This window comes from Desmodus rotundus, chromosome X, assembly GCF_022682495.2.
Source record: "Desmodus rotundus isolate HL8 chromosome X, HLdesRot8A.1, whole genome shotgun sequence".
Lineage (NCBI taxonomy): Eukaryota > Metazoa > Chordata > Mammalia > Chiroptera > Phyllostomidae > Desmodus > Desmodus rotundus.
The window spans coordinates 49,338,673-49,364,127 of record NC_071400.1 but is presented as its reverse complement, the minus strand read 5'-3'; the positions used below and the strand labels follow the sequence as shown (position 1 = coordinate 49,364,127).

At 40.2% G+C, this 25,455-nt stretch overlaps 1 protein-coding gene across 3 annotated transcripts in view; it reads left to right on the top strand.

The window, feature by feature from the left end:
- The window catches only part of CAPN6 (calpain 6), a 44,024-nt gene that overhangs the window by 6,646 nt on the left and 11,923 nt on the right, over nt 1-25,455 (top strand). For all 3 annotated transcript variants that reach the window (XM_024551658.3, XM_053917639.2, XM_045188518.3), the window contains one exon: nt 386-565. In XM_024551658.3, coding sequence (XP_024407426.2) covers nt 401-565 — 165 coding nt within the window. In that variant the 5' untranslated portion in view covers nt 386-400. The remainder of the gene's footprint in view (nt 1-385; nt 566-25,455) is intronic.

Sequence of the window (25,455 nt, the reverse complement as noted above, 5' to 3'; positions counted from 1 at the left end):
TGTTTTTTTGCCTTGAACTCCTCGCTGCTAGTATAAAATGGAAGATTGCCCTTTAATTTAAAGTGACTCATATTTAACCAGCAATCTTAACATTTATTATCTATTTTTCCAATAATATTATTAAGGCACATATTTTCTTGCTTGTCAGATGAAAGAAACTGAGGCCCAAGAATGGTTTAGTTGCCTCACCCAAAGCCCCAAACTAATTAGTTGCAGAGCCTGAACCTTCCGTCCCTCTACCCCCCAAATGGTGACTTTTCCATTAAAGCCAAACTTGAAGTGCCTAGCTTCGGGAATAAGTCACTGGAACGATTACCATTTATCTAATCTCAGGTAATCTTTAAAAGACTTCTCCCTCTAATAACAACAATTATTCTCATTCTAGACATAGTTCAACACTATGGGTCCTCCTCTGAAGCTCTTCAAAAACCAGAAGTACCAGGAACTGAAACAGGAATGCATCAAAAATGGTATACTTTTCTGTGATCCAACCTTTTTGCCTGAGAATGATTCACTTTTCTACAACCGACTGCTTCCCGGAAAGGTGGTATGGAAACGTCCCCAGGTAAGTTTCTTTTTTCAATTTATTTCTCCTTTTTTATCTCTTTCATCTTTCATTATAACTTCTTGGTCCACTACTTATTCCACTCACACAGCCTATTGTATATAAGACCAATTTAGGAGAAAGCTTTAAAATGGAGGTTTTAAGAATCTGTGCTTTGGGCTGGCTATAGCTTGAGGAACCTTGAATTTTAGCTAAATTTTGTCATATTTAGTAATTTTAAAATAACAAAAAAGAAATATATCATGTTTATCTTCCCTGGAAGTTTATTTGAGTAAATATGGTGATTCAAAAAACTACACTCTTTATTGAGTTTTCTATCACAGCGACTTTATGATAATCTCAGATTAGCAAGGAAGAAAGTTCTTTATATGCCGGGCATAAATGAAATTAACTCTATAGGGAGAAGATGGAGTTGCATTGGGTGAGGGAGGCTTATTTGCTGCTCTTTGGATACCATCAACCGTATCCTCCCACAGTTAGCAAAGTGGGATTCAAGTAGGACTGCAGCTCTTTCACCACCTATTAATGGTTACTGTGGTTCTTTGTGGAACATCTGTATGTTGTCACCAAAGCAAGTCTTTTTACCCCTTCACAAGCCCTACACAAGAGGAAGCTCAGTGCATAAAATGATAGGATGATGAAATCTGGAGAACAAATGATAACCTTGCTGTATCTAAAGGGTATAACTGGATAGAAGGATATACGACCTGGGTTCCTTCCCAAAGTGTATGATCAGGTATATAGGCTACATAGGGCTGTTATAAAATGCAAATTCTTGGGCCTTCAAAATATTCTGAAGATTTTCTGATTCTATTTAATGACATACCTTTTGGAGCACTATTATGGAAATACCTCAGTTAGGTACTTAAAGTTTGCCTCTTCAATGAGCAAGCTATCACTTTTTAGTTTACCTTAAACTACTAAATGGAATTCTTAAAAGAATTCTGAAGGAATTCTCCTTCAGTTTACATAGGTTGCCACGAGGAGGTGCCAAGATACATTGGCCACACTAAGGCTCTTGTTTTCTATGCAATTCAAGTAAGGGGGTATATTTTTTAAAATAAGTTTTCACTTTCTTTCTCTTCCTATTCTCTTTCTGGCACACTTATGATTCAGATGTTGGAATGTTTAAAGTTGTCTCAGAGTTCCTAAGCCTCTCCTCATTTTTTTGAATTATTGTTTCTTCATTCTGTTCTGGTCAAATGTTTATTTCTTCCTTCTGGTCCAAACTGTTGATTTCAGTCCCAGTTTCCTTTTCTTTACTGTTGGGTCCCTGTACATTTTCCTTTATTACACTTTGCATAGCCTTCACTTTTTCCTCCATTTTGCAACCATTCTCAACCATTTCTGTGAGCATCCTGATTACTAGTGTTTTGAACTCTGCATCTGATAGGTTGGCTACCTCTTCATCGCTTAGTTGTATTTTTTCTGGAGCTTTGATCTGTTTTTTTTCATTTGGGCCATTTTTTTTTTGTTGTTGTTTTGGCACATCTGTTATGTAGTAAGTGACAGAGCCTTAAGTATTCACCAGGGCAGGGTAACTCACGTTGCTGCATTGTGGTGCTGTATGTGGAGAAGGCATCCAAGAGGAAAAAATTCCACTTGTTGGGCTATTGGCTGGCTTTCAGTCACTTCCTCTGTTACCCATAAACAAATTGGGCCCTTCTGGTGCTGATTTGTGGGTGGGTGGGTTTGTTTATGTTCTAGGGCCCTCTGGATATCTCCAATGAACTCTCCTGTGAGGCTGGGAGTTTCTCCTGCTGCCATAACCCCCCAGGTTTTATCATTCAGAGGTTTTGAGGTTTTATTTCCCTGCACTGGAACCCTGGGTTGCATGGTCTGTCTGGCTCCCTAGTTGTTCCTCTTGGTTTATGTGCACACGAATGTGGGACTGCCCACTCAACCAGACACCACCACCTACCCTGATCCTCCAGCCACCGCCTCCTTCCCAGGTCCTCCAGCCACCACCTTGCCCGTGAGTCCTCTCTGCCTCTCCTACCTGTCTGGATGAATGTTTCTTCTTTAACTCTTTGGTTGTTGGACTTCCATACAGTTTGATTTTCTGGAAATTCTGGTTGTTTTTTGTTTTTAAACTTATTGTTGTCCTTCGTTTGGTTGTGCAAGTAGGCACAGTGTATCTACCTACACCTCCATCTTGGCCGGAAGTCTCAACTATTTGAAAAAATAATAAAGGAGAACTTCCCTAATCTGGCAAAGGAAATAGACTTCCAGGAAGTCCAGGAAGCTGAGAGTCCCAAAGAAGTTGGACCCAAGGAAGCACACACCAAGGCACATCATAATTACATTACCCAAGATTAAAGAGAAGTAGAGAATCTTAAAGGCAGAGAGAGAAAAGGAGACTGTTACCTACAAAGGAGTTCTCATAAGATTATCAGCTGATTTCTCAAAAGAAACCTTACAGGCAAGAACGGGCTGGAAAGAATTATTCGAAGTGATGAAAGGCAAGGATCTACATCCAAGATTACTCTATCTAGAAAAGCTAGCATTTATTTATTTTTTTAAAAATTTTTATTGTTATTCAATTACAGTTGTATGCCTTTTCTCCCCATCTCTCCACCCCACCCCAGCTGAAACCACCTCCCTCCCACACCTCCACCCTCCCCCTTGATTTTGTCCATGTGTCCTTTATAGTAGTTCCTGTAATCCCCTCTTCCCAGTGTCCCCACCCCACTCCCCTCTGGCTATTGTTAGATTGTTCTCAACTTCAATGTCTCTGGTTATATTTTGTTTGCTTTTTTCTTCTATTGATTATGTTCCAGTTAAAGGTGAGATCATATGGTATTTGTCCCTCACCGCCTGGCTTATTTCACTCAGCATAATGCTCTCCAGTTCCATCCATGCTGTTGCAAAGGGTATAAGCTCCTTCTTTCTCTCTGCTGTGTAGAATTCCATTGTGTACATATACCATAGTTTTTGGATCCACTCGTTTGCTGATGGGCACTTCGGTTGCTTCCAGTACTTGGCTATTGTAAATTGTGCTGCTATGAACATTGGGGTGCACAGGTTCTTTTGGATTGGTGTTTCAGGGTTCTTAGGGTATAATTCCAGCAGCGGAATTGCTGGATCAAAGGGCAGTTCCGGTTTTAGTTTTCTGAGGAAATTCCATACTGGAAAAACTAGCATTTAGAATGGAGGGGCAGATAAAGTGCCTCCCAATTATGGTCAAGTTGAAGGAGTTCATCATCACCAAGTCCTTATTATATGAAATGTTAAATGGACTTATCTAAGAAAAAGAAGATCAAAATTATGAATAGTAAAATGACAACAAACTCACAACTATCCATAACTGAACTGAAAAACAAACAAACAAACAAAGTAAGCAAACAGCTAGAACAGGAACAGAATCACAGAAATGGAGATCATATGGAAGGTTATCAGTGGGGAGGGGAAGGGGAGAATGGGGGAAAAGATACAGGGAATAAGAAGCATAAATGTTAGGTACAAAATAGGGAGAGGTTAAGAATAGTATAAGAGATGTACAAGCCAAAAAACTTATGTGTACAACCCATGAGCATGAACTAAGGGGGAGGGGAATGTAAGTGGGAGGGGTTTCAGGGTGAAGGGGAATAAAGGAGGGGAAATGGGACAAATGTAATAGCATAATTAAAAAAATATACTTTAAAAAAACAAATAAGGGGGTATAAGGGGAAAAATGCTAATGGAAATAATACAATAAAGATTAAATCAATCAATTAAAAAACAAATATGGGGGAAAATGGTAATGGAAAAAATACCAAAAATATAATAAAAATAAATAAATGAAAAATAAAATATAACCACAGGGATTGAAATAAAGAACAAACTGACAATAACCAGAAGGAGGAAAGGGATAATGGGGATAATAGAGGAAGGGCCATCAAAGGACTTATATAAAAGACACATCAACAAAGCTGAAGGGGGTGGGTGGGGTGGGGGAACATAGGGGGTGAAAATGGAGACTACTTGAACAACAATAAAGAATTAAATAATAAAAAAGATGTTTCCTTTTTAAATTTGTTTTTCATTTTTCAGTTACAGTTTACTTTAAATATTATTTTGTATTGGTTTCAGGTCTTCAACTTAGTGGTTAGACAACTGTATACTTTACATAAAGTTCCCCTCGATAGTTCCAGTACCCACCTGGCACCATACATAGTTATCATAATATTATTGATTATATTTCCTACACTTTACTTTATATCCCCATCACTATTTTGTGACTACAAATTTGTACTTCTTAATTCTTCCGCCTTTGTGTCCCAGTCTCCAAACCCCTCTCCCCTCTGGCAACCACTAGTCTGCTGTCTATTTCTGAGTCTGTTTCAATTTTGTTTGTTCGTTTATTATGTTCTTTGGATTCCATATATAAGTGAGATCATACGGTATTTAACTTTCTTTGACTGATTTACTTCAGTGAATATAAGAACCTCTAGGTTGATGTTTCAATTTTTGCCCATAAAGTATGATAGCTATTTAAAGTATGACACCTGGAGAAGTCTCTCCATCAGAAGGAAGATTACATTCCTCCTGACTTAATATGTGTCCATTTGTTGACATCCCTGCATACCACTGACCTGCAATAAAATCTGGGAAATGTGAGTAGAATTCATTCATTAGTCACTAATTGGGTATGCAGAGAGATGAATTTTTTTTTTTCAGAAATGCATGAAGAAAATAGAGCTACATTGTCTGGAGCCACTCTTATGAATGGATGGTGACAATGAGGAGCACCATTCTTTTATGATGCTTGGATAAAAAAGAGAGGAGATCAGTAAGGCAGAAGTACCTGAAAAGGAAGCAGGAAATTGACGGAGGTTTTCAGGGGGGTTCATGAATAGAACAGTAAACGATAAAGCAGAAGAGGTTGAAGAAGTGGAAGAAAGAAGGAATGATTGATGATTGGTGATTGGAAGAATGAATGATACCTAGAGGAGGTGGGAGGAGACGCAACGCGCAGCAAAATTGCAAGCCAACATTAAGCTATTCCTCAGATGTGAATCAAGCCAACAGTGCTTCCATACTGGCCAGTCTTTTGACACATCCTTCCTCTGTCTTGGCTCAGTCCTTTGTGCTTTGCCTTCATATTCCAAATTCTGTGGATTGAATACTAGGTGGATTAGCAGGGAAGAAAAAAACTTAATAACTGTGGCAATAGTTATTAAGGCAAGTCCATCTTGCCTCTGAAGCAAGCAATTCCCCTTCCATGGTGAAGGAATATCAGAAAGAGACAGTGCGTGGGGACAGGAAGAAAAGGAATCAGCATTTATGGCATGCTTACTATGGGCCCAGATACTGTGTTTGGAGTTTCCTGTACATATTTTCATTTTATCCTAATTTGCCATGGTTTAGCAAGATAGGTATCTAAAAAATCACTTTGATATCATTTTTCCTCATTTAAAAAATAAAGGTAGATACTATGTCCATTTTATGCATAAGAAAATTGGGTCTCAGGAAGATAAGAATTTGTCCAGGATCAGACTGTTAACATGCTAGGATCTGAACCCATTTTTGACTGCAAAGCCCACACCACATTAGTTTCAACCATGCCTACATTTTAGGGAAATAGAGTTGTATGTGTCTCTTTTGTTAAAACACATAGTTTTCTAATCAGTTCTACCCACTGTCCTGATTTTGTATATCATGAATTGATCCTTATTTTCCTTTTTGAAGGCATACAGTGAGCTTAATTTTAATTAAGCCCAAAGGGAGAAGCACTTTGAAAATATTTATTAAGTACCTACGCTATGCCAGCTTCTGTACAAGTTAAAGACATGACCTGGGGTGAGGTTCTTCCAATGTAGTTGAAGAGATGGATATTGAGCTATCAAAGAGTTACATAATAAATAAATGCTGATATAAGACATGCTATTTTCTTTCTTTAAAAACATTTTATTGTTATTCAATTACAATTGTATGCCTTTTCTCCCCATCTCTCCACCCCACCCCAGCTGAAACCACCTCCCTCCCACACCTCCACCCTCCCCCTTGATTTTGTCCATGTGTCCTTTATAGTAGTTCCTGTAATCCCCTCTTCCCAGTGTCCCCACCCCACTCCCCTCTGGCTATTGTTAGATTGTTCTCAACTTCAATGTCTCTGGTTATATTTTGTTTGCCTTTTTCTTCTATTGATTATGTTCCAGTTAAAGGTGAGATCATAAGGTATTTGCCCCTGACCACCTGGCTTATTTCACTTAGCATAATGCTCTCCAGTTCCATCCATGCTGTTGCAAAGGGTATAAGCTGCTTCTTTCTCTCTACGGCATAGAATTCCATGTGTACATATACCACAGTTTTTGGATCCACTCCTTTGCTGATGGGCACTTAGGTTGCTTCCAGTACTTGGCTATTGTAAATTGTGCTGCTATGAACATTGGGGTGCACAGGTTCTTTTGGATTGGTGTTTCAGGGTTCTTAGGGTATAATTCCAGCAGCGGAATTGCTGGGTCAAAGGGCAGTTCCAGTTTTAGTTTTCTGAGGAAATTCCATACTGTTTTCCACGGTGGCCTCTCTAGTCTGCATTTCCACCAACAGTGCACTAGGGTTCCCTTTTCAGGCATCCTCTCCAACAATTGTTTGTGGATTTCTTTATGTTGGCCACTCTGACGGGGGTGAGATGGTACCTCATTGTGGTTTTAATTTGCATCCCTTTGATGGCTAGTGATGCTGAGCATCTTTTCATATGTCTCTGGTTCCTCTGTATGTCTTCCTTGGAGAAGTGTCTGTTCAAGTCCTTTGTCCATTTTTTAATTGGGTTGTTTGTCTTCCTGGAGTGGAGTCATGGGAGTTCTTTATATATTTTGGAGATCAGGCCCTTGTCTGCGGTATCATTAGCAAATATGTTTTCCCATACTGTTGGTTCTCTTTGTAATTTGGTGCTGTTTTCTTTAGCCATGCAGAAGCTTTTTATTTTGATGAGGTCCCATTTGTTTATTCTTTCCTTTATGTCCCTTGCTTTAGGGGACATGTCTGTGAGGATGTTGCTGCATGGAATGTCTGAGATTTTCCTGCCAATGTTTTCCTCAAGGACTTTTATGGTGTTACAACTTATATTTAAGTCTTTTATCCATCTTGAGTTTATTTTCGTGTATGGCGTAAGTTGGTGATCGAGTTTCATTTTTCTGCATGTAGCTGTCCAGACCTCCCAACACCATCTGTTGAAGAGGCTGTTTTTGCTCCATTTTATGCTTCTGCCTCCTTTGTCAAATATTAACTGACCATAGAGACTTGGGTTTATTTCTGGGCTCTCTGTTCTGTTCCATTGGTCTATGTGCCTCTTTTCATGCCAGTACCAGGCTGCTTTGATTACAGTGGCCTTGTAATACAGTTGGATATCAGTTATTGTGATCCCTCCTGCTTTGTTCTTCTTTCTCAAAATTGCTGCAGCTATTCGGGGTTGTTTATGGTTCCATATAAATTTCTGAAATGTTCGTTCTATATCTGTGAAATATGTCATGGGTACTCTAATAGGGATTGCATTGAATCTATAAATCGCTTTGGGTAGTATGGCCATTTTGATGAAGTTAATTCTTCCAATCCATGAGCATTGTACATACTTCCATTTGTGTCTTCCTTAATTTCTTTCTTCAGTGTTGTGTAGTTTTCTGAGTACAGGTATTTTACCTACTTGGTTAGGTTTATTCCTAGGTACTTTATTTTTCTTGTTGCTATATCAAATGGGATTTTTTTCCTGATTTCTGTTTCTGCAGTTTCGTTGTTGGTGTACAGGAATGCCTTTGATTTCTGAGTATTGACTTTGTATCCAGCTGTTTTGCCAAATTCATTTATTAGGTCGAGTAGTTTTTAGTGGAGTCTATAGGATTTTCCATGTACACTGTCATGTCATCTGCAAACAGTGACAGTTTCATTTCCTCCTTTCCAATTTGGATGCCTTTTATTGCTTTTTCTTGTCTGATTGCTGTGGCTAGGACTCCCAATACTATTTTGAATAGGAGTGGTGAGAGAGGGCATCCTTGTCTTGTTCCTGCTCTTAGTGGGAAAACTCTAAGTTTTTTTCCATTGAGTATGATGTTGGCTGTAGGTCTCTCATATATGGCCTTTATTATGTTGAGGAATGCTCCCTTTATTCCCACTTTGCTGAGTGTTTTTATCAGATATGGGTGCTGTATCTTATCACATGCTTTTTCCGCGTCTATTGATATGATCAATATCAATAGATTTTGTCTTTGTGATTTTTGTCTTTGTTGTTGTTGATGTGATGTATTATGATTATTGATTTGCGAATATTGTGCCATCCTTGTATCCCTGGGATGAATCCAACTTGGTCATGGTGTATGATCTTTTAAATGTATTGCTGGATGCGGTTCGCCAATATTTTGTTCAGAATTTTAGCGTCTATGTCCATCAGCCATATTAGCCTGAAGTTTTCATTCTTTGTTGTGTCTTTATCTGGTTTTGGGATTAGGATGATGCTGGCTTCATAAAAAGAGTTTGGGAGACTTCCTTCAGTTTGGATTTTTTTCGAATAGTCTGTGAAGGATAGGGGTTAGCTCTTCCTTAAATGCTCTGTAGAATTCTCCTGTGAAACCATCTGGTCCAGGGCTTTTGTGTGTTGGGAGTTTTTGGATGACTGCTTCAATTTCCTTTGCTGATATTCATCTGTTCAGGTTTTCTGCTACTTCTTCATTCAGTTTTGGAAGATTATATTTTTCTAGAAATATGTCCATTTCAACTAGGTTTTCAAATTTCTTGACATACAATTCTTTGTAGTAATTTCTTACAATCCTTTGTATTTCTATGGTATCAGTTCTAATCTCTCCTCTTTCATTTCTAATTGTGTGTATTTGGATATTGTGTCTTTTTGTCTTGATGAGCCTACTTAAAGGCTTGTCGATTTTTTTATATTTTGAAAAAACCAGCTCCTGGATTCATTGATCCTTAGAATTGTGCTTTTAGTCTCTATGTCATTGAACTCTGCTCTGATCTTGGTTATTTCCATCCTTCTGCTTGCTCTGGGCTATCTTTGTTGTTCCTCCTTGAGTTCTTCTAGGCATATGGTTAGGTTGTTTGTTTGAAATGTTTCTATGGTTTTAAGGTAGGCCTGTATTGCTATGAACTTGTCTCTCAGGACTGACTTTGTTGTGTCCCACAGGTTTTGGGTTGTTGTGAGTTCATTTTCATTTGTTTCCATAAAGTTTTTGATTTCTTCCCTAGTCTCATTCTTTACCCATTCATTGTTTAATAGCATGCTATTCAGTCTCCATGATTTTGAGTGTTTTGGGTTTTTTCCATTGGGGTTGGTTTCTAGTTTCAGTCCCTTGTGGTCAGAGAAAAAGCTAGATATGATTTAAATTTTCTTGAATTTGTTGAGGCTTGCTTTGTGTCCTATCATGTGGTCTATCTTTGAAAAAGTTCCATGGACACTTGAAAAGAATGTGTATTTTGCTTCTTTGGGATGAAAAGCTCTGTATATATCAGTTAAGTCCATTTCATCTAGGGTATTGTTAAGTGACACAGTATCCTTCTTGATTTTTTTTTGGAAGACCTGTCCATTTATGATAGTGGGGTGTTAAAGTCCCGTACTATAATCGTCTTGCTGTCAATATCTTTCTTGAAGTCCTCCAAGATTTTCTTTATGTATTTGGGTGTTCCTATGTTGCGTGCATATATATTTACAATGTTTATGTCTTCTTGGTGGATTCTTCCTTTGAGTATTATGAAGTAACCTTCTGGGTCACTCTTTATGGCCCTTTATTGGAAGTTTATTTTGTCTGATATGAGTATTGCTACCCGTGCTTTTTTTTCCTGTTCGTTTGCTGGAAAATTTGTTTTCAGTCCTTCACTTTCAGTCTGTGTAAGACTTTTGTCCTGAGATGGGTCTCTTTTAGCCAGCATATGTGTGGGTCATGTTTTCTTATCCATTCAGCTATTCTATGTCTTTTGATTGGAGCATTTAATCCATTTACATTTAAGGTTGTTATCAATAAGTAGTTATTCATTGCCATTTTTTCCCTACCTTTATTCTTCTGTCTTTTTCATTTCCTTCCTTTCCTTAAAGCAGTCTCTTTAGCATCTCTCGCAGAGCTGGTTTGGTGGAAGTGTATTCTTTTAGACTTCTTTTGTGTGGGAAACTATTTGGCCTTCTATCTTGATTGAGAGCCTTGCTGGGTAAAGTAGTCTTGGTTGCAGGCCTCTGGTTCTCATTACTTAGAGTATTTTTTGCCATTGTCTTCTGACTTGGAGCATTTCCATTGAGAAGTCAGTTGCTAAACTTATTGGGGCTCCCTTGTATTGTACTTTCTGTTTCTCCCTTGCTGCCTTTAAGATCCTCTCTGTTTCTTTGAATTTTGCCATTTTAACTATGCTGTGTCTTTCAGTGGGCCTCTGTGGGTTCCTCTTGTTTGGGACTCTCTGTGATTCCTGGATTTGGGTGACTTTTTCTCTCATCAGATTAGGAAAATTTTCCATCACTACTTTTTCAAAAATGTTTTCTATCCCTTGCTCTTCTTCCTCCTCTTCCGGTATTCCTATTATAGGGATATGGTTACGTTTCATGTTGTCATGCTTTTCTCTTAGTCCCTCTTCATTCTTTCTGAGCCTGTTTTCCTTTTCTTGCTCCTTCTGGGTGTTTTTTTCTACTTTGTCCTCCAGCTCGCTGATCCAATCCTCTGCTTTATCAAGTCTGATTTTGATTCCTTCTACTGTGTTCTGCAGTTCAGAAATTGCATTCTTCATTTCCTCTTGGCCCTTGTTGATAGTTTCTATTTCCTTTTTCATGTTAATATAGTTTGCAGTGAGTTTATTGTACTTTCCCTATAGTTTCTGGTAGTTCTCTGTGAGCTCAGAGAGCTCAGTGATCTTCCTGATAACCATTTCTTTGAACTCAGTATCTGATAGTTGACTTGCCTCTTTTTCAGTTAGCATTCTTTCTGAGGCTTCCTCCTTTCCTTTCATTTCTGGATTTTTTCTTTGTCTTCCCATTGTTTGTGAGACTCTTCTTGTTAGCCTCTGCTCCTTACATTGATCTATTCTGACTCCCTTGGCTTGTTGTATGAACTTCTATGGTAGAATGCCAATGGGATTCAGTGGTGCTGTCTCCTTAATCTCCTATGCTCACTGGTCTTGAGCTGACGTTATGGGTGTAACACAGTCTTACTCTGGTCTTTTCAGCACTCCAGGTTTTCTTGTCTTACCTGTGGGAATAAGAGGAAGGGGGGCAAGAATAAAAAAGAAGGGAAGGAGGGAAAATTGAATAGAAAAGGAAAAGAAGGGATTTAACCAAGATGGCAGCGTTGGTAGACACACTGAGCCTCCTCGCACAACCAGAACTGAGAGAAAATCAAACAGCAAGGAAGTCTGACACCTAGTAGATAAAAAAGAAACATACATCCAGACTGGTAGGAGGGGCAGAGATGGGCACCGGGGTGGAGAGGACTCGCATGGCCGTGGCGGGACCCAGACTGGCAATGAAAGGGGCAGGCAGTCTGACTACTGGCAGACCCTGCAACCCTACATTCGCGAACAGATAAACTGAGAGGGCCAGACTCAGAGTGGCGGAGAACGGGGCAGGCAGAGTGGCGGGTATCACCCCGCAGCTCCACACTTGTGCATAGATAAACCGGGACAAACGGCTAGGAGAGAAGCAGACCGAAGAACCCAGGGCTCCAGTGTGGGGAAATAAAGCCTCAAACCTCTGATTGAAAGCACCCGTGGGGGTTGAGGTGGCAGCAGGAGAGACTCCCCGCCTCACAGGAGAGGTCATTGGAGAGACCCACAGGGGCCTAGAGTGTGCAGAAGTCCACCCACTCAGGAACCAGCACCAGAGGCACCCAATTTGATTGTGGGTAGCAGAGGGAGTGACTCAGATCCAGCAGAGGGGAGCGGGTGCCATTGCTCCTTCTTGGCCCCTCCCCCACGTACAGCGTCACAGAGCAGCAACCAGCGTCACTTCACCCCTGGGAACACCTAAGGCTCTGCCCCTTTAAGTAACAGAAGTGCCAAGAAAAAAAAAAAATGGCCCAAATGACAGAACACTTCAAAGCTCCAGAAAAAATACAACTAAGCGAGGAGAGATAGCCAACCTATCGGATGCACAGTTCAAAACACTGGTTATTAAGACGCTCACAGAATTGGTTGAATTTGTTTGAAAACTAGATGAAAAAATGAAGGCTATGCCAAGAAAAACAAAGGAAAACGTACAGGGAACCAATAGTGATGCGAAGGAAACTGAAACTCAAATTCATGGTGTGGGACACAAGGAAGAAAGAAAATCCAACCAGAAAAGATTGAAGAAACAAGAATCCAAAAAAATGAAGAGAGGCTTAGGAACCTCCAGGACATCTTGAAATGTTCCAACATCCAAATTATAGGGGTGCCAGAAGGAGAAGAGGAAGAACAAAAACTTGAAAACTTATTTGAACAAATAATGAAGGAGAACTTCCCCAGTCTGGCAAAGGAAATAGACTTTCAGGAAGTCCAGGAAGCTCAGAGAATCCTCAAGAAGCTGGATCCAAGGAGGAACACACCAAGACACATCATAATTATATTACCCAAGATTAAACAGAAGGAGACAATCTTAGAAGCAGCAAGAGAAAAGAACACAGTTACCTAGAAAGGAGTTCCCATAAGACTGTCAGCTGATTTCTCCAAAGAGACCTTATAGGCAAGAAGGGGCTAGAAAGAAGTATTCTAAGTCATGAAAGGCAAGTACCTACATCTGAGATTGCTCTATCCAGCAAAGCTATCATTTAGAATGGAATGGCAGATAAAGTGCTTCTCAGATAAGGTCAAGTTAAAGGAGTTCATCATCACCAAGCCCTTATTCTATGAAATGTTAAATGGAGTTACCTAAGAAAAAGAAGATAAAAAATATGAACAGTAAAAATGACAGCAAACTCACAATTATTAACAACCACACCTAAAACCAAAACAAAAGAAAACTAAGCAAACAACTAGAAGAGAAACAGAACTGCAGAAATGGAGATCACATGGAGGGCTATCAATAGGGGATTGGGAGGGGGAGAGAAGGGGAAAGGTACAGAGAATAAATAGCATAAATGATAGATGGAAAATAGACAGGGGGAGGGTAAGAATAGTGTAGGAAATGTAGAAGCGAAAGAACTTATAAGTATGACCCATGGACATGAACTATAGGGGGGAAATGTGGGAGGGAAGGGGTGGGCAGGATGGAGTTGAGTGAAGGGGCGGAAATGGGACAACTGTAATAGCATAATCAATAAATATATTAAAAAATAAAATAAAAAATTTAAAAAAAGAAAAGGAAAGGAAGAAGGAAGAAGGAATAAAGAAAGATCGGAGGCAAGATAAGAAGGAATTTTAACAAAAATTAAAGCAAAAGAATAAATAAAAAAAGGCAGGAAGAAGGAATAAAAAAGGTAAAGGATGGAAGGAAGAAGGAATAAAAAAAGAAAGAAGGACAGAAAGGAAGAAGAAATTCAGGGGGAAAGGAGGAAAGAAAAAAAAAATTCTTCTGCTGGCTTTAAACTGGTCAGGTTAGTTCTGCTGGTCTTCCTGTGTGTGGATTGGGAGGGGGTGGTTGGAAGAATTGGTTTCACTTTTCTCCCTTCCTGAGCCACACTCTTTGCTGTTCTTCAGCCTCCAGTTTAGTTCCTCAGTGTCCTTCTGCTCCCCACTAGGCCTTTAGTTCACCAGCTGTGCTGTCCTTGAGTTGCACCAATTAGGGGCAACTCACATTCCACCTTCTTGCTCTTTGCTGTCTTAGATGCTAGGGGCTCTCGGTGCTGCTATGGGGTAGTTTAGCCCCCTACTGGGTGGAGTCTTTCCGGGGAATGCAGTGTTCCCTAGCCCTGTAGCTCCCCTCTGCTGGGTGTTCTGCCTTTGTCCTAGAGAGCCAGTAGGCCCTGCAGGGTTCTGTGCACAGGGGCTAGGTAGGAGTTTTTCAGAACCCATGCTTTTGGGTGTGATCTCCTGCAGGCAGGCAGGCCATTGAAAGGGATGTGTGGCCGATCTCAGCTTTGGGTCTGGGTTGGCTGCCTATCCCCTGCTTTGGGTCTGTGCGTGGGGGCAGCCAGCCACTGATCAGGTTGCGCACCCACTGGAGGTTTCACGTGTGGGAGCCCAGCTGGGATTTTAGGTGTGCGCGCCCACCCAGGCGCTTTTTGTCTGTGCGCCCAGGCAGCCAGGTCGGTTATCAGGGTGCGCGCTCGTCCAGAGTTTCAGTTGTGGGCCCCAGTCCGCTAATCTGGGTGTGCGCCATATATGCTGGAATACTGTTGGCTGTTCACTCTGCTCCTCAGATCAGCTAGGTGTTTCACTGGTGTTGAGGGGAAGTGGACTCCGCTCCCACCTATCTCGCCGCCATCTTCCCATTGATCAAGAAATGCTATTTTCAAGCACATAAACAACAAATCATGTAAAGTTCTGAAAAAAACATCATTGTGGATTGAAGTGGTTGGAGAGGGGACCTCTTGTGGGGAGTCGGGGAAAAACAAGTTTCTGGACCACCATCTCAGTCTCAAAAAGCTTTGGATTCTTTTTCAGTCAGTGTGGAGGCCAAGCCTGTGGTCGAGAACAATGTCAAAGTTCTCTGGCTTCCCTTCAGGAAAGCTGAGAGACAGCCCTGGGCCTCTCTGAATTGGCTCAGGAAGACAAGATGGATAATTGGCCTCACCCCTCTCATTGGCACGGTTGAAATCCTGGTCTGTGTAGAAGCTTACAGAGTTCTTGTTCCTTGGCATGCCACATAGCCTCATACTCAACCAGGCCTATTTGGAAGTCTCTAAAATGGAAGAAGCATAATTAACCCAATATTTTCTGTCTCTTTCCTCTCATGTGTTGAAAAGCCTCTGCCTTTATAAGCCCCTGTGCCTGTAATCATCACTGCCAATTGAACCAACCAACACTAGTCAAGCCCCACCAGCCTAGGACATGTTGAGTTCCCCTTATTCCCACTTGCTGCTTCCTTGCTATCTACTAAGGAGCCACTTTAGATATACAGAATGTTTTGCAATTATTTAACACCCATACCCTCCAGAGGAAAATACTTTTCCTTAATTCCTCCAGTGGTCCATGACCCTAGCCACTGTCATAGCTTACTGGGTGCACAGGTATATTGCCTGAGACATGTACTCCTGGACTTTCCTGTCCTCTTGGGTCCTCAACATATAAAGTCTTAGTAAATTCTAATAGCTGAGTTTTACTGAGTTACAGTTTGATAATAAGACTGCAGGTAAGATTTTTATGCTGAAATCTGGCCGACACATTCCCATGGAAAATCTTTTCTTCAGCTCCCTCCAGCTATTCTCTGGCTTTTTTTTCCTGAATGACTCATACTCAGTTACAATAGTGTCTTAGAGAAAGACACATCTAATCTCAAAGTAAAATGGAGCCAAGCCTCATGGGGATTTGCACAGCTAGCTGTGAGAGAAACAAGGGCACTTGCACAAGACCTTCTGTCAGTTCTCCTGGTCAATCTTGAGCTCGGTTTTCACTATCATTGCTCTTGCCCACATCTTCCACTAGGTAATACCTTCCCCAGGGGCCATTTCACTACACTGGATGAGAGGAGGATGGTAAGGTTCTGGATTAAAGCAAAGATTATAGGAATGGAAGAGAAAGGTTGATGAGAGGAGATGTTAGAAGTACAGGACACAAGCTTTGGTGATAGATTGCATGTGAAGGGATGATAAAGGAGGAAACACTTCTGTCTTTGTGCTAATGGGAGTTGCCAACCCCCAGTTGAGTGTGACACCTCTTCTGCACAGTAGTTTTGTCCTCAACTATTCATAAATTTCATTTTCTTCCAATAGATTATGCCCTCCCACTAGTCCTAAATATTTTTCACTGTTGACACACTTGAAGATAGTTGAATAGACCCATACTCTTTCCATTTATCCTACATTTCTTTTAGATTCTTCTTTAAAAATATTTTACAGCTTTATCAAAATGCAATTTATATACTATAAAATTTATCTTTTTAAGTATATAATGCATTTTTTTTAGTAAATTTACAGAGTTTTGTAAATATTACCACAATCCAGGTTTAGAACAATTGCACATCCCAATAAGATCCCTTGTGCACATTGAATGAATATTGCATGAATATATAAACTCTTCCCAATAAAGCAATTTGGAATTTATACCTGAAGTCTCCTAACAAAAGTTTGAAGATTCAAATAAAAAGATATTATATTTTGACTTGGTTGTCTAGGTTGGAAGTGGAAGTTGGATTTAAGACTTTATTCCTGGGTTACATATTCAGTTTTCCTTGGAAGAGCTAGCAAGGAAGAGAATGTTTTACTGATGATAATATCTTCATGCAGAAGCAGAACTCCTCAGCAGGTAAAATGGCCTCCTTGAGAGGCTGGTTCAACACTGGTGCCTAGTGCCTAGGTTCATCTTTCAATGTCTTGTCTATAGATGGTTCAATATCCCAAGAATAAGATAACGGCAACCTGGACTAGCTTACAAAGCCCAAAAATCCTGAGTGGCAATCCTGAATCTTCTGGGACTACTTAGAGCCCTGGACTTAGTCATAATATACCTACTGCAGGGCCGGCCTCACTTGTAGGTATCCATGCCACCATCCCTACATGCTGGACTGTGCACATAGCACTTTAAAAAATATCTCCACTCTTATGGTTTTCTAGGAAGCCTTTCATTTTAATATGGTCCTTGAGGCTTACCCTGGACATCAATGTTTACTGTCATCACATTTTACATGTGTTAAAAAAAATTCTAGAGATGTGGATGTGGTAAGTGCAAAGGGAGCCACATAGAGTTACATGTACAGGACCACAAGAATTGTAATTGCCTGCCTCCTTCCCCCTCCCAGAGGTATCTAGTAAAGGAGATGATGTGAGGACAATGGGACGGTATCTCCATGCTCAGCTAAGAGAACATATTTCCTAGATAAGCTGCTTTCTTTGGAAGGCTTTGGCTCAAGAATGGGGATATGCAGGGACCATTCCTGGCTTTACTCTTAGTGCTTGATTTCCTACTTTTGTGTGCTTTCCCCCTAAGAACTTTTTTGCCTTGACAAACAACCCAGTTGAAGGATCACATTAACTGTGCCAACACAGCTGGGACCCATTAGGGGCTCAGCAATCTTCCCTCCCTTCCAAGCCACCCAAATATGTATCTATGTGAGCTGTGACCTCTCCCCCAACTCCACTCCCTACCACTTTTAGATTTGTATTGGCTCATTACCCTTCACCCTTTTTATCTCCTTAGCTTGATTTCTAGTTTTTCACTTCCTTAAAGAGGTAGAAAATATGGCTTAAAAATATTCGCTTCCAAGTTTCACATCATGGTTGTGAAATACAGAATAGATTGGTTCATATTTGTTGTACTAAATTGAGAAAATTAAACCTTACTAATAAGGTTTAGCCTGGAACCAAAATCTAAGACATGATTCAAGCAAGTCTTTCATAATGGTGGTGAGCTTTTTAAGTGTTAAGTAAAGAAGCATAAAACAAAGGGATGGATGACTGAAAGGTAGTTGCATCTCTGTCCCTGAAATGTTGCGCAATACTACCTAAAGGCAAAAGGATGGACCAGTTGAGGTCTTGAGGTCCTTTTTAACTGTATATGGTTTTGAAGGACCTAACACTTAAATGCTAGGTCTACTAACTAGCTGGATTATCAAAAGGTAAGTCGCTGCCCATCCTCATTTGTAAAATAAATAGGCTGACTAAATAGTCTCTAATATTTCTTCCAGTTTTGAGAGTCTGTAGACCGTTAACTTATAATGTTTTAAAAACCACAGTTAAATAGCCATTTTCTATGTATAAAAAATGGTGAAGTAAAACTGGGGCATGGGCCAGTTTATAAGGGGAAATAGAAAGTAAGGTAGGTTTTTGCCCAAATATATATTCTTCCATGATTACAGTTAATTTTACACCCCCCCCCACACACATGCACTTAGGTTGACAAGAGAGTAATTACCTAGGTCCTCAATTTGACTTTACATGTATTTTTCTTCACATATGTGAGTCTTTACATCTTGAATAGAAATTGGCATGCCAAAAGTGTTTGCTGAGCCTAGATCCCTGCTATGAAGTGAAAACCTTTGTATAAATTGAAGGCACTGTAACATTAGCCCAACGACTAATAACTCCAAATAAAACCAGAAAATAATTTTCGTTAATGATCTAAAAGACATTTTTACACATCCCAGTGTTCACTGTATTATTTTTCCATCCTAAAAAACTATTGTATGCATCATCTAACTCCAAGAAATCATTGTGTAAATTTACATCTTTGCCAAATAAAATGGTAACACTTGACCCAGGAAGGGAAAACTGTGGTTACTTCCATCTTAGAAAGGACAAAGAAACAATAAAAGAAAAGGATCTAGTACATCGCACATACCTGCTTTATGTTCAGTAAGTGACAAAACAGGCAGCTCCCAACCCACAAAAACTTTTAGTAAGGTTGAAGTCTTTCCTAAGACACAAAAGTGACACCAGACACACATCAAAATAATAATAAAATAATAATAATAATAATAACAACAGAAAATCCAAAGCTGACAAATCATCTAACCCTCTCCTTTTAGCAGAAGAATGCCCAATTAATCTTCAGATTGGACTTATCTCTACCCAGAATGCTTTTTCCTTCCCAGCGTTATTTTGGCTTTTAAAGAATAGATGGAATGTTTCATTCTGTAGACCAGACTCTTTATCAAGGAGAATTATGTCCATTTAAAAAAGAGGTTTGAGAACCAGAAAAAATATAGCTATCTCTCTTTAATAATTTTAAGTCAACATATGTCTAGATTTTCTTTCCATTTGAGGCTAGGATTTGTTTCTGCTGGGTAGACAGAATGACAATGTACTGGCCAATGGTCTCCTCCAGGAAGTTTTCTCTATCTATTCAAAACTTCATTGGTGAGAGAGAAGATGGCGGTGAGATAGGTGGGAGCGGAGTTAACTTCCCCCTGCACCTGGGTGAAACACCTACCCAGTCTACTGAGAAACAAAGTGAACAGCCAAAAGCAGCCCAGCGTTTATGAAGATAGGAGACCAAAAAGTACAGAGGACACTGAGCAAACAGAAGGTAAGGGTGTTGCTTCAAGACAAAAAGGTCCCTGGGACCAACAAGGGGACGAGGGTGGCTGCAGCCCCAGGCCTGCCTATGCAGGGCCTGCCACTGGACTCCTGGGAGAGAGCCGGGTTAAGGGCCCCCTCCCCTGCCAAACAAGGCCTGAGCAACACTGTGAGAGACCTGGTTGCCTGAAGTCACAGGGAAGGGAATAAGGACTAAGTGGAAACCCCAGGGAGACTGCGGGCAATGGCCGAGAACAGTTGAAAGTTGGGCCACGTGCGTGCGATCCTGACCTGGACAGCCCCCAGCCTAGCTGTGTGAGCAGACAGGCCCTTCCTTGTAAGGAGGGAGCCACAGGATTGAGCAGGAGGATTTTTCCCCAAAAGAAAAAGACCCTCAGGGGCAATTTGGGAAATTCCCCTGCAGCAACAGCTCTAGTATCCTCGCCACCCGTTGGGGGACTGTGCGCACCTCATCTCGCAGGGAGCTGAGACTACAGGCACCACCCGGGGCAGGGTGTCCAGAAACCGGGAGTGTGCCCATCCACCGGGGAGTGCCCGCACCTAATCTCAGAGGGAGTTGAGACTACAAGCATCACCCGGGGCAGGGTGCCCAGCGACCAGGAGTGTGCCCAGTGAGCAGGGAGTGTCTGCACCTAATCTCGGAGGGAACTGAGATCACAGGAACAGGGAGAGTGCGAATCAAGGAAGGCTCTGCACGCACACCCATAGCCCGGAGAAGGCCTACCATAAAAAAAAGAGTGGGTAGAAGCTGGGAACACCAGCATTCCTCCTGGAAGAGGAAACCCACCAACAAAGGAAACACCAACAGATAAGAAGAGAAGAAGCTGAAGGAGGGAGGGGAAACTACACGAAGTAAACCCAGGACCTATCTGAAAATACAAACAAATAGTGGGAAAAAACAACTGAACAAGAGCAAGAGAAAAGCCTCAAAACTTTGTACACATGGAAGAACCAGCTCCAAAACAACCTGCCCACACCTTCACAACAGAAGAAAACAGATGGGGGACACATTGACCCCCAGATGACCAGCTGGTGGGAAAGATACACCAAAGAAAGACACAAAAATAACCGAAAACCAAAGACATACACAGAGCCAACAGAAACAACAGCCCAAGATCAGTAAGATCGGGAGATCAAGGAGACTGTACACTAAATCTCAAAGGTTTCTACCACAGAAGTTTACACCAAAAACCAAAGGGGTCAGAACAGAGCAATTTAAGAAGCAGAGGCTAAAAAGAAGAGTCTCAGAAACAATGGGAAGACAAAGAAACAATACCCAAATGAAAGGAAAGGGGGAAGTCTCAGTAACAATACTAAAGGAAAAAGAGGCAAGTCAGCTATCACATACTGAGTTCAAGGAATTGGTTATGAGGAAGCTTAATGAGCTCAAACAGAATTACCAAAAACTACAGGGAAACTAAAATGAACTCACTGCAAAACATATCAACATGAAAAAGAAAATAGAAACTATCAACAAAGACCAAGAGGAAATGAAGAATACAATATCTGAACTGAAAAACACAGTAGAAGGAATGAAAAGCAGGCTTGATGAAGCAGAGGACCAGATCAGCGAACTGGAGGACAAGGTAGAAAAAAACAACCAGAATGAGCAAGAAAAGGAAAAGAGTCTCAGAAAGAATGAAGACGGGTTAAGGGAAATGCAGGACATCATGAAATGCAATAATATCTGCATAATCGGGATACCAGAAGGAGAAGAAGAGGAGCAAGGTATAGAAAACCTGAATGAAAAAGTAGTGATGGAAAATTTCCCTAATCTGATGAGAGAAAAAGTCACACAAATCCAGGAATCACAGAGAGTCCCAAGCAAGAGGAACCCAAAGAGGCCCACTGCAAGACCCACCATAATTAAAATGGCAAAATTCCAAGACAAAGATACAATCTTAAAGGCAGCAAGGGAAAAAAAGGAAGTAACATACAAGGGAGCACAAATAAGGTTAGCAACTGACTACTCAATGGAAATGCTTCAAGCCAGAAGAGAATGGCAAAAAATATTCCAAGTAATGAGAACCAGAAGACTGCAACCAAGACTCCTTTACCAAGCAAGGCTCTCAATCAAGTTAGAAGGCCAAATAAGGAGTTTCCCAGACAAAAGAAGTCTAAAAGAATATACCTCCAACAAACCAGCTCTGCAAGAGATGTTAAAGGGGCTGCTGTAAGGAAAGGAAGGAAAAGAGAGAAAGAGGGAAGAACACAGGTACAAATAATCAGCAATGTATAAATACCTATCAATAATAACCTTAAATGTAAATGGATTGAATGCTCCAATCAAAAGACATAGAATAGCTGAATGGATAAGAAAACATGACCCACACATATGCTGCCTACAAGAGACCCAGCTCAGGACAGAAGACCTACACAGACTGAAAGTGAAGGGCTGGAAACAAATATTCTAAGCAAATGGACAGGAAAAAAAAAAAGCAGGGGTAGCAATACTCACTGTCAAACATGGACAGATCGTCTAAACAAAATATCAACAAAGATAGTGTGGCATTGAACAAGGCCTTGGATGAAATGGACTTAACTGATATATATAGAGCCTTTCATCCCAAAGAAGCAAAATACACATTCTTTTCCAACGCACATTGAACATTTTCCAAGATAGACCACATGATAGTACACAAAACAAGCCTCAACAAATTCAAGAAAATTGAAATCATATCAAGCACTTTCTCTGACCATAAGGGATTGAAACTAGAAACAAATCTCAAGGAAAAAAAACCCAAACACTCAAAAACATGGAGATTGAATAGCATGCTATTAAAAAATGAATGGGTGAAGAATGAGATTAGGGAAGAAATCAAAAAGTTTATGGAAACAAATGAAAATGAACTCACAACAATCCAAAACCTATGGGACACAGCAAAGGCAGTCCTGAGAGGGAAGTTCATATTGATTCAGGCCGACCTAAAAAGAATAGAAACAGCTCAAATAAACAACCTAACCCTACACCTACAAGAATTCTAGGAACAACAACAAAGACAACCCAGATCAAGTAGAAGGGAGGAAATAATCAAGATCAGAGCAGAATTAAATGACATAGAGACTAAAAGCACAATTGTAAGGATCAACGAATCCAGGAGCAGGTTATTTGAAAAGATAAACAAAATCAACAAGCCTTTAAGTAGGCTCATCAAGAAAAAAAGAGAGAAGACCCAAATAAACACAATCAGAAATCAAAGAGGAGCGACTACAGTAGATACACCGAAAAATACACCAAAATACACAGGATTGTAAGAAATTACTATGAAGAACTATATGCCAAAAATTTTGAAAACCTAGATGAAATGGACACATTTCTAGAAAAATATAACCTTCCAAAACTCAATGAAGGAGAAGCAGAATGCCTGCACGGACCAGTAACGCCTAATGAAGTTGAAACAGTAATCAAAAAGCTTCCAACACACAAAAGCCCTGGACCAGATGGTTTCACAGAATTCTACAGAGCATTTAAGGGGGAGCTAACCCCCATCCTCCACAGATTATTTCAAAAAATTCAAGAAGATGGAAGACTCCCAAACTCGTTTTATGAAGCAAACATCATCCTAATCCCAAAACCAGATAAAGACATAACAAAGAAAGAAAACTTCAGGCCAATATCATAGATGAACATAGATGCTAAAATCCTCAACAAAGTATTGGCAAACCTCATCCAGCATTACATTAAAAAGATCATACACCATGACCAAGTGGGATTCATCGCAGGGATGCAAGGATGGTACAATATTCATAAATCAATAAACATAATACACCACATAAACAAAAGCAAAGACAAAAACCAGTTGATCATATCAACAGAAGCGGAAAAAGCATTTGATAAGGTACAGCACCCATTTATCATGAAAACCTTCAACAAAGTGAAAATAGAGGGAGAATTCCTTGACATTATACAGGTCCTATGTGAGAGACCCACAGCCAAAAGTTAGAGGTTCCCATTAAGATCAGTTACAAGAAAGGAGCGCCCTCTCTCACCACTCCTATTCAACATAGTATTTTAAGTCCTAGCTACAGCAATCAGACAAGAAAAAGAAATAAAAGGCATCCAAATTGGAAAGGAGGAAATGAAACTGTCACTGTTTGCAGATAACATGATAGTGTACATGGAAAATCCTACAGACTCCACCAAAAAAGTACTCGACCTAATAAATGAATTTGGCAAAACAAAAGTTGGATACAAAGTCAATACTCATAAATCAAAGGCATTCCTTTATATCAACAAAAAAATTGCAGAAATAGAAATCAGGAAAAAAATCCCATTTGATATAGCAACAAGAAAAATCAAGTACCTAGGAATAAACCTACCAAGGAGGTAAAAGACCTGTACTCAGGAAACTACACAACACTGAAGAAAGAAATTAAGGAAGACACAAACAAATGGAAGCATGAATCATGCTCACGGATTGGAAGAGTTAACATCATCAAAATGGCCATACTACCCAAAGCAATTAATAGATTCAATGCAATCCCTATTAAAGTACCTATGACATATTTCACGGATATAGAACAAACATTTCAGAAATTCATATGGAACCTTAAATGACCACGAATAGCTGCAGCAATTTTGAGAAAAAAGAACAAAGCAGGAGGGATCACAATAACTGATATCAAACTGTATTACAAGGCCACTGTAATCAAAACAGCCTGGTACTGGCATAAAAACAGGCACATAGACCAATGGAACAGAACAGAGAGCCCAGAAATAAACCCAAGTCTCTATGGTCAATTAATATTTGACAAAGGAGGCAGGAGCATAAAATGGAGCAAAAACAGCCTCTTCAACACATGGTGTTGGGAGATCTGGACAGCTACATGTGAAAAAATGAAACTTGATCACCAACTTACACCATACACAAAAATAAATTCAAGATGGGTAAAAGACTTAAATATAAGTTGTAACATCATAAAAGTCCTAGAGGAAAACATTGGCAGGAAGATCTCAGACATTCCACACAGCAACATCCTCACAGAGACATCCCCTAAAGCAAGGCACATAAAGGAAAGAATAAACAATTGGGACCTCATGAAAATAAACAGCTTCTGCATGGCTAAAGAAAACAGCACCAAATTACAAAGAGAACCAACAGTATGGGAAAACATATTTGCTAATGATACCTCAGACAAGGGACTGATCTCCAAAATATATAAAGAACTCACACGATTGCACTCCAGGAAGACAAACAACCCAATTAAAAAATGGGCAAAGGACTTGAACAGACACTTCTCCAAGGAAGACATACAGAGGGCCTAGAGATATATGAAAAGATGCTCAGCATCACTAGCCATCAGAGAGATGCAAATTAAAACCACAGTGAGGTACCATCTCACACCAGTCAGAGTGGCCAACATAAACAAATCCACAAACAAATGTTGGAGAGAATGTGAAGAAAAGGGAATCCTAGTACATTGTTGGTGGGAATGCAGACTGGTGAGGCCACTGTGGAAAACAGTATGGAATTTCCTCAGAAAACTAGAAATGGAAGTGCTCTTTGACCCAGCAATTCCGCTGCTGGGATTATACCCTAAGAACCCTGAAACACCAATCTAAAAGAACCTATTCACCCCAATGTTCATAGCAGCACAATTCACAATAGCTAAGTACTGGATGCAACTTAAGTTCCCATCAGCAAATGAGTGGATCCAAAAACTATGGTACCTTTACACAATGGAATTCTATGCAGCAGGGAGAAAGAAGGAGCTTATACCCTTTGCAATGGCATTGATTTAACTGGAGAGCATTATGCTAAGTGAAATAAGCCAGGTGGTGAGGGACAAATACCATGTGATCTCACCTTTAACTGGAACATAAGCAACAAAAGAAAAAAGCAAACAAAATATAACCAGAGACATTGAAATTAAGAACATTGT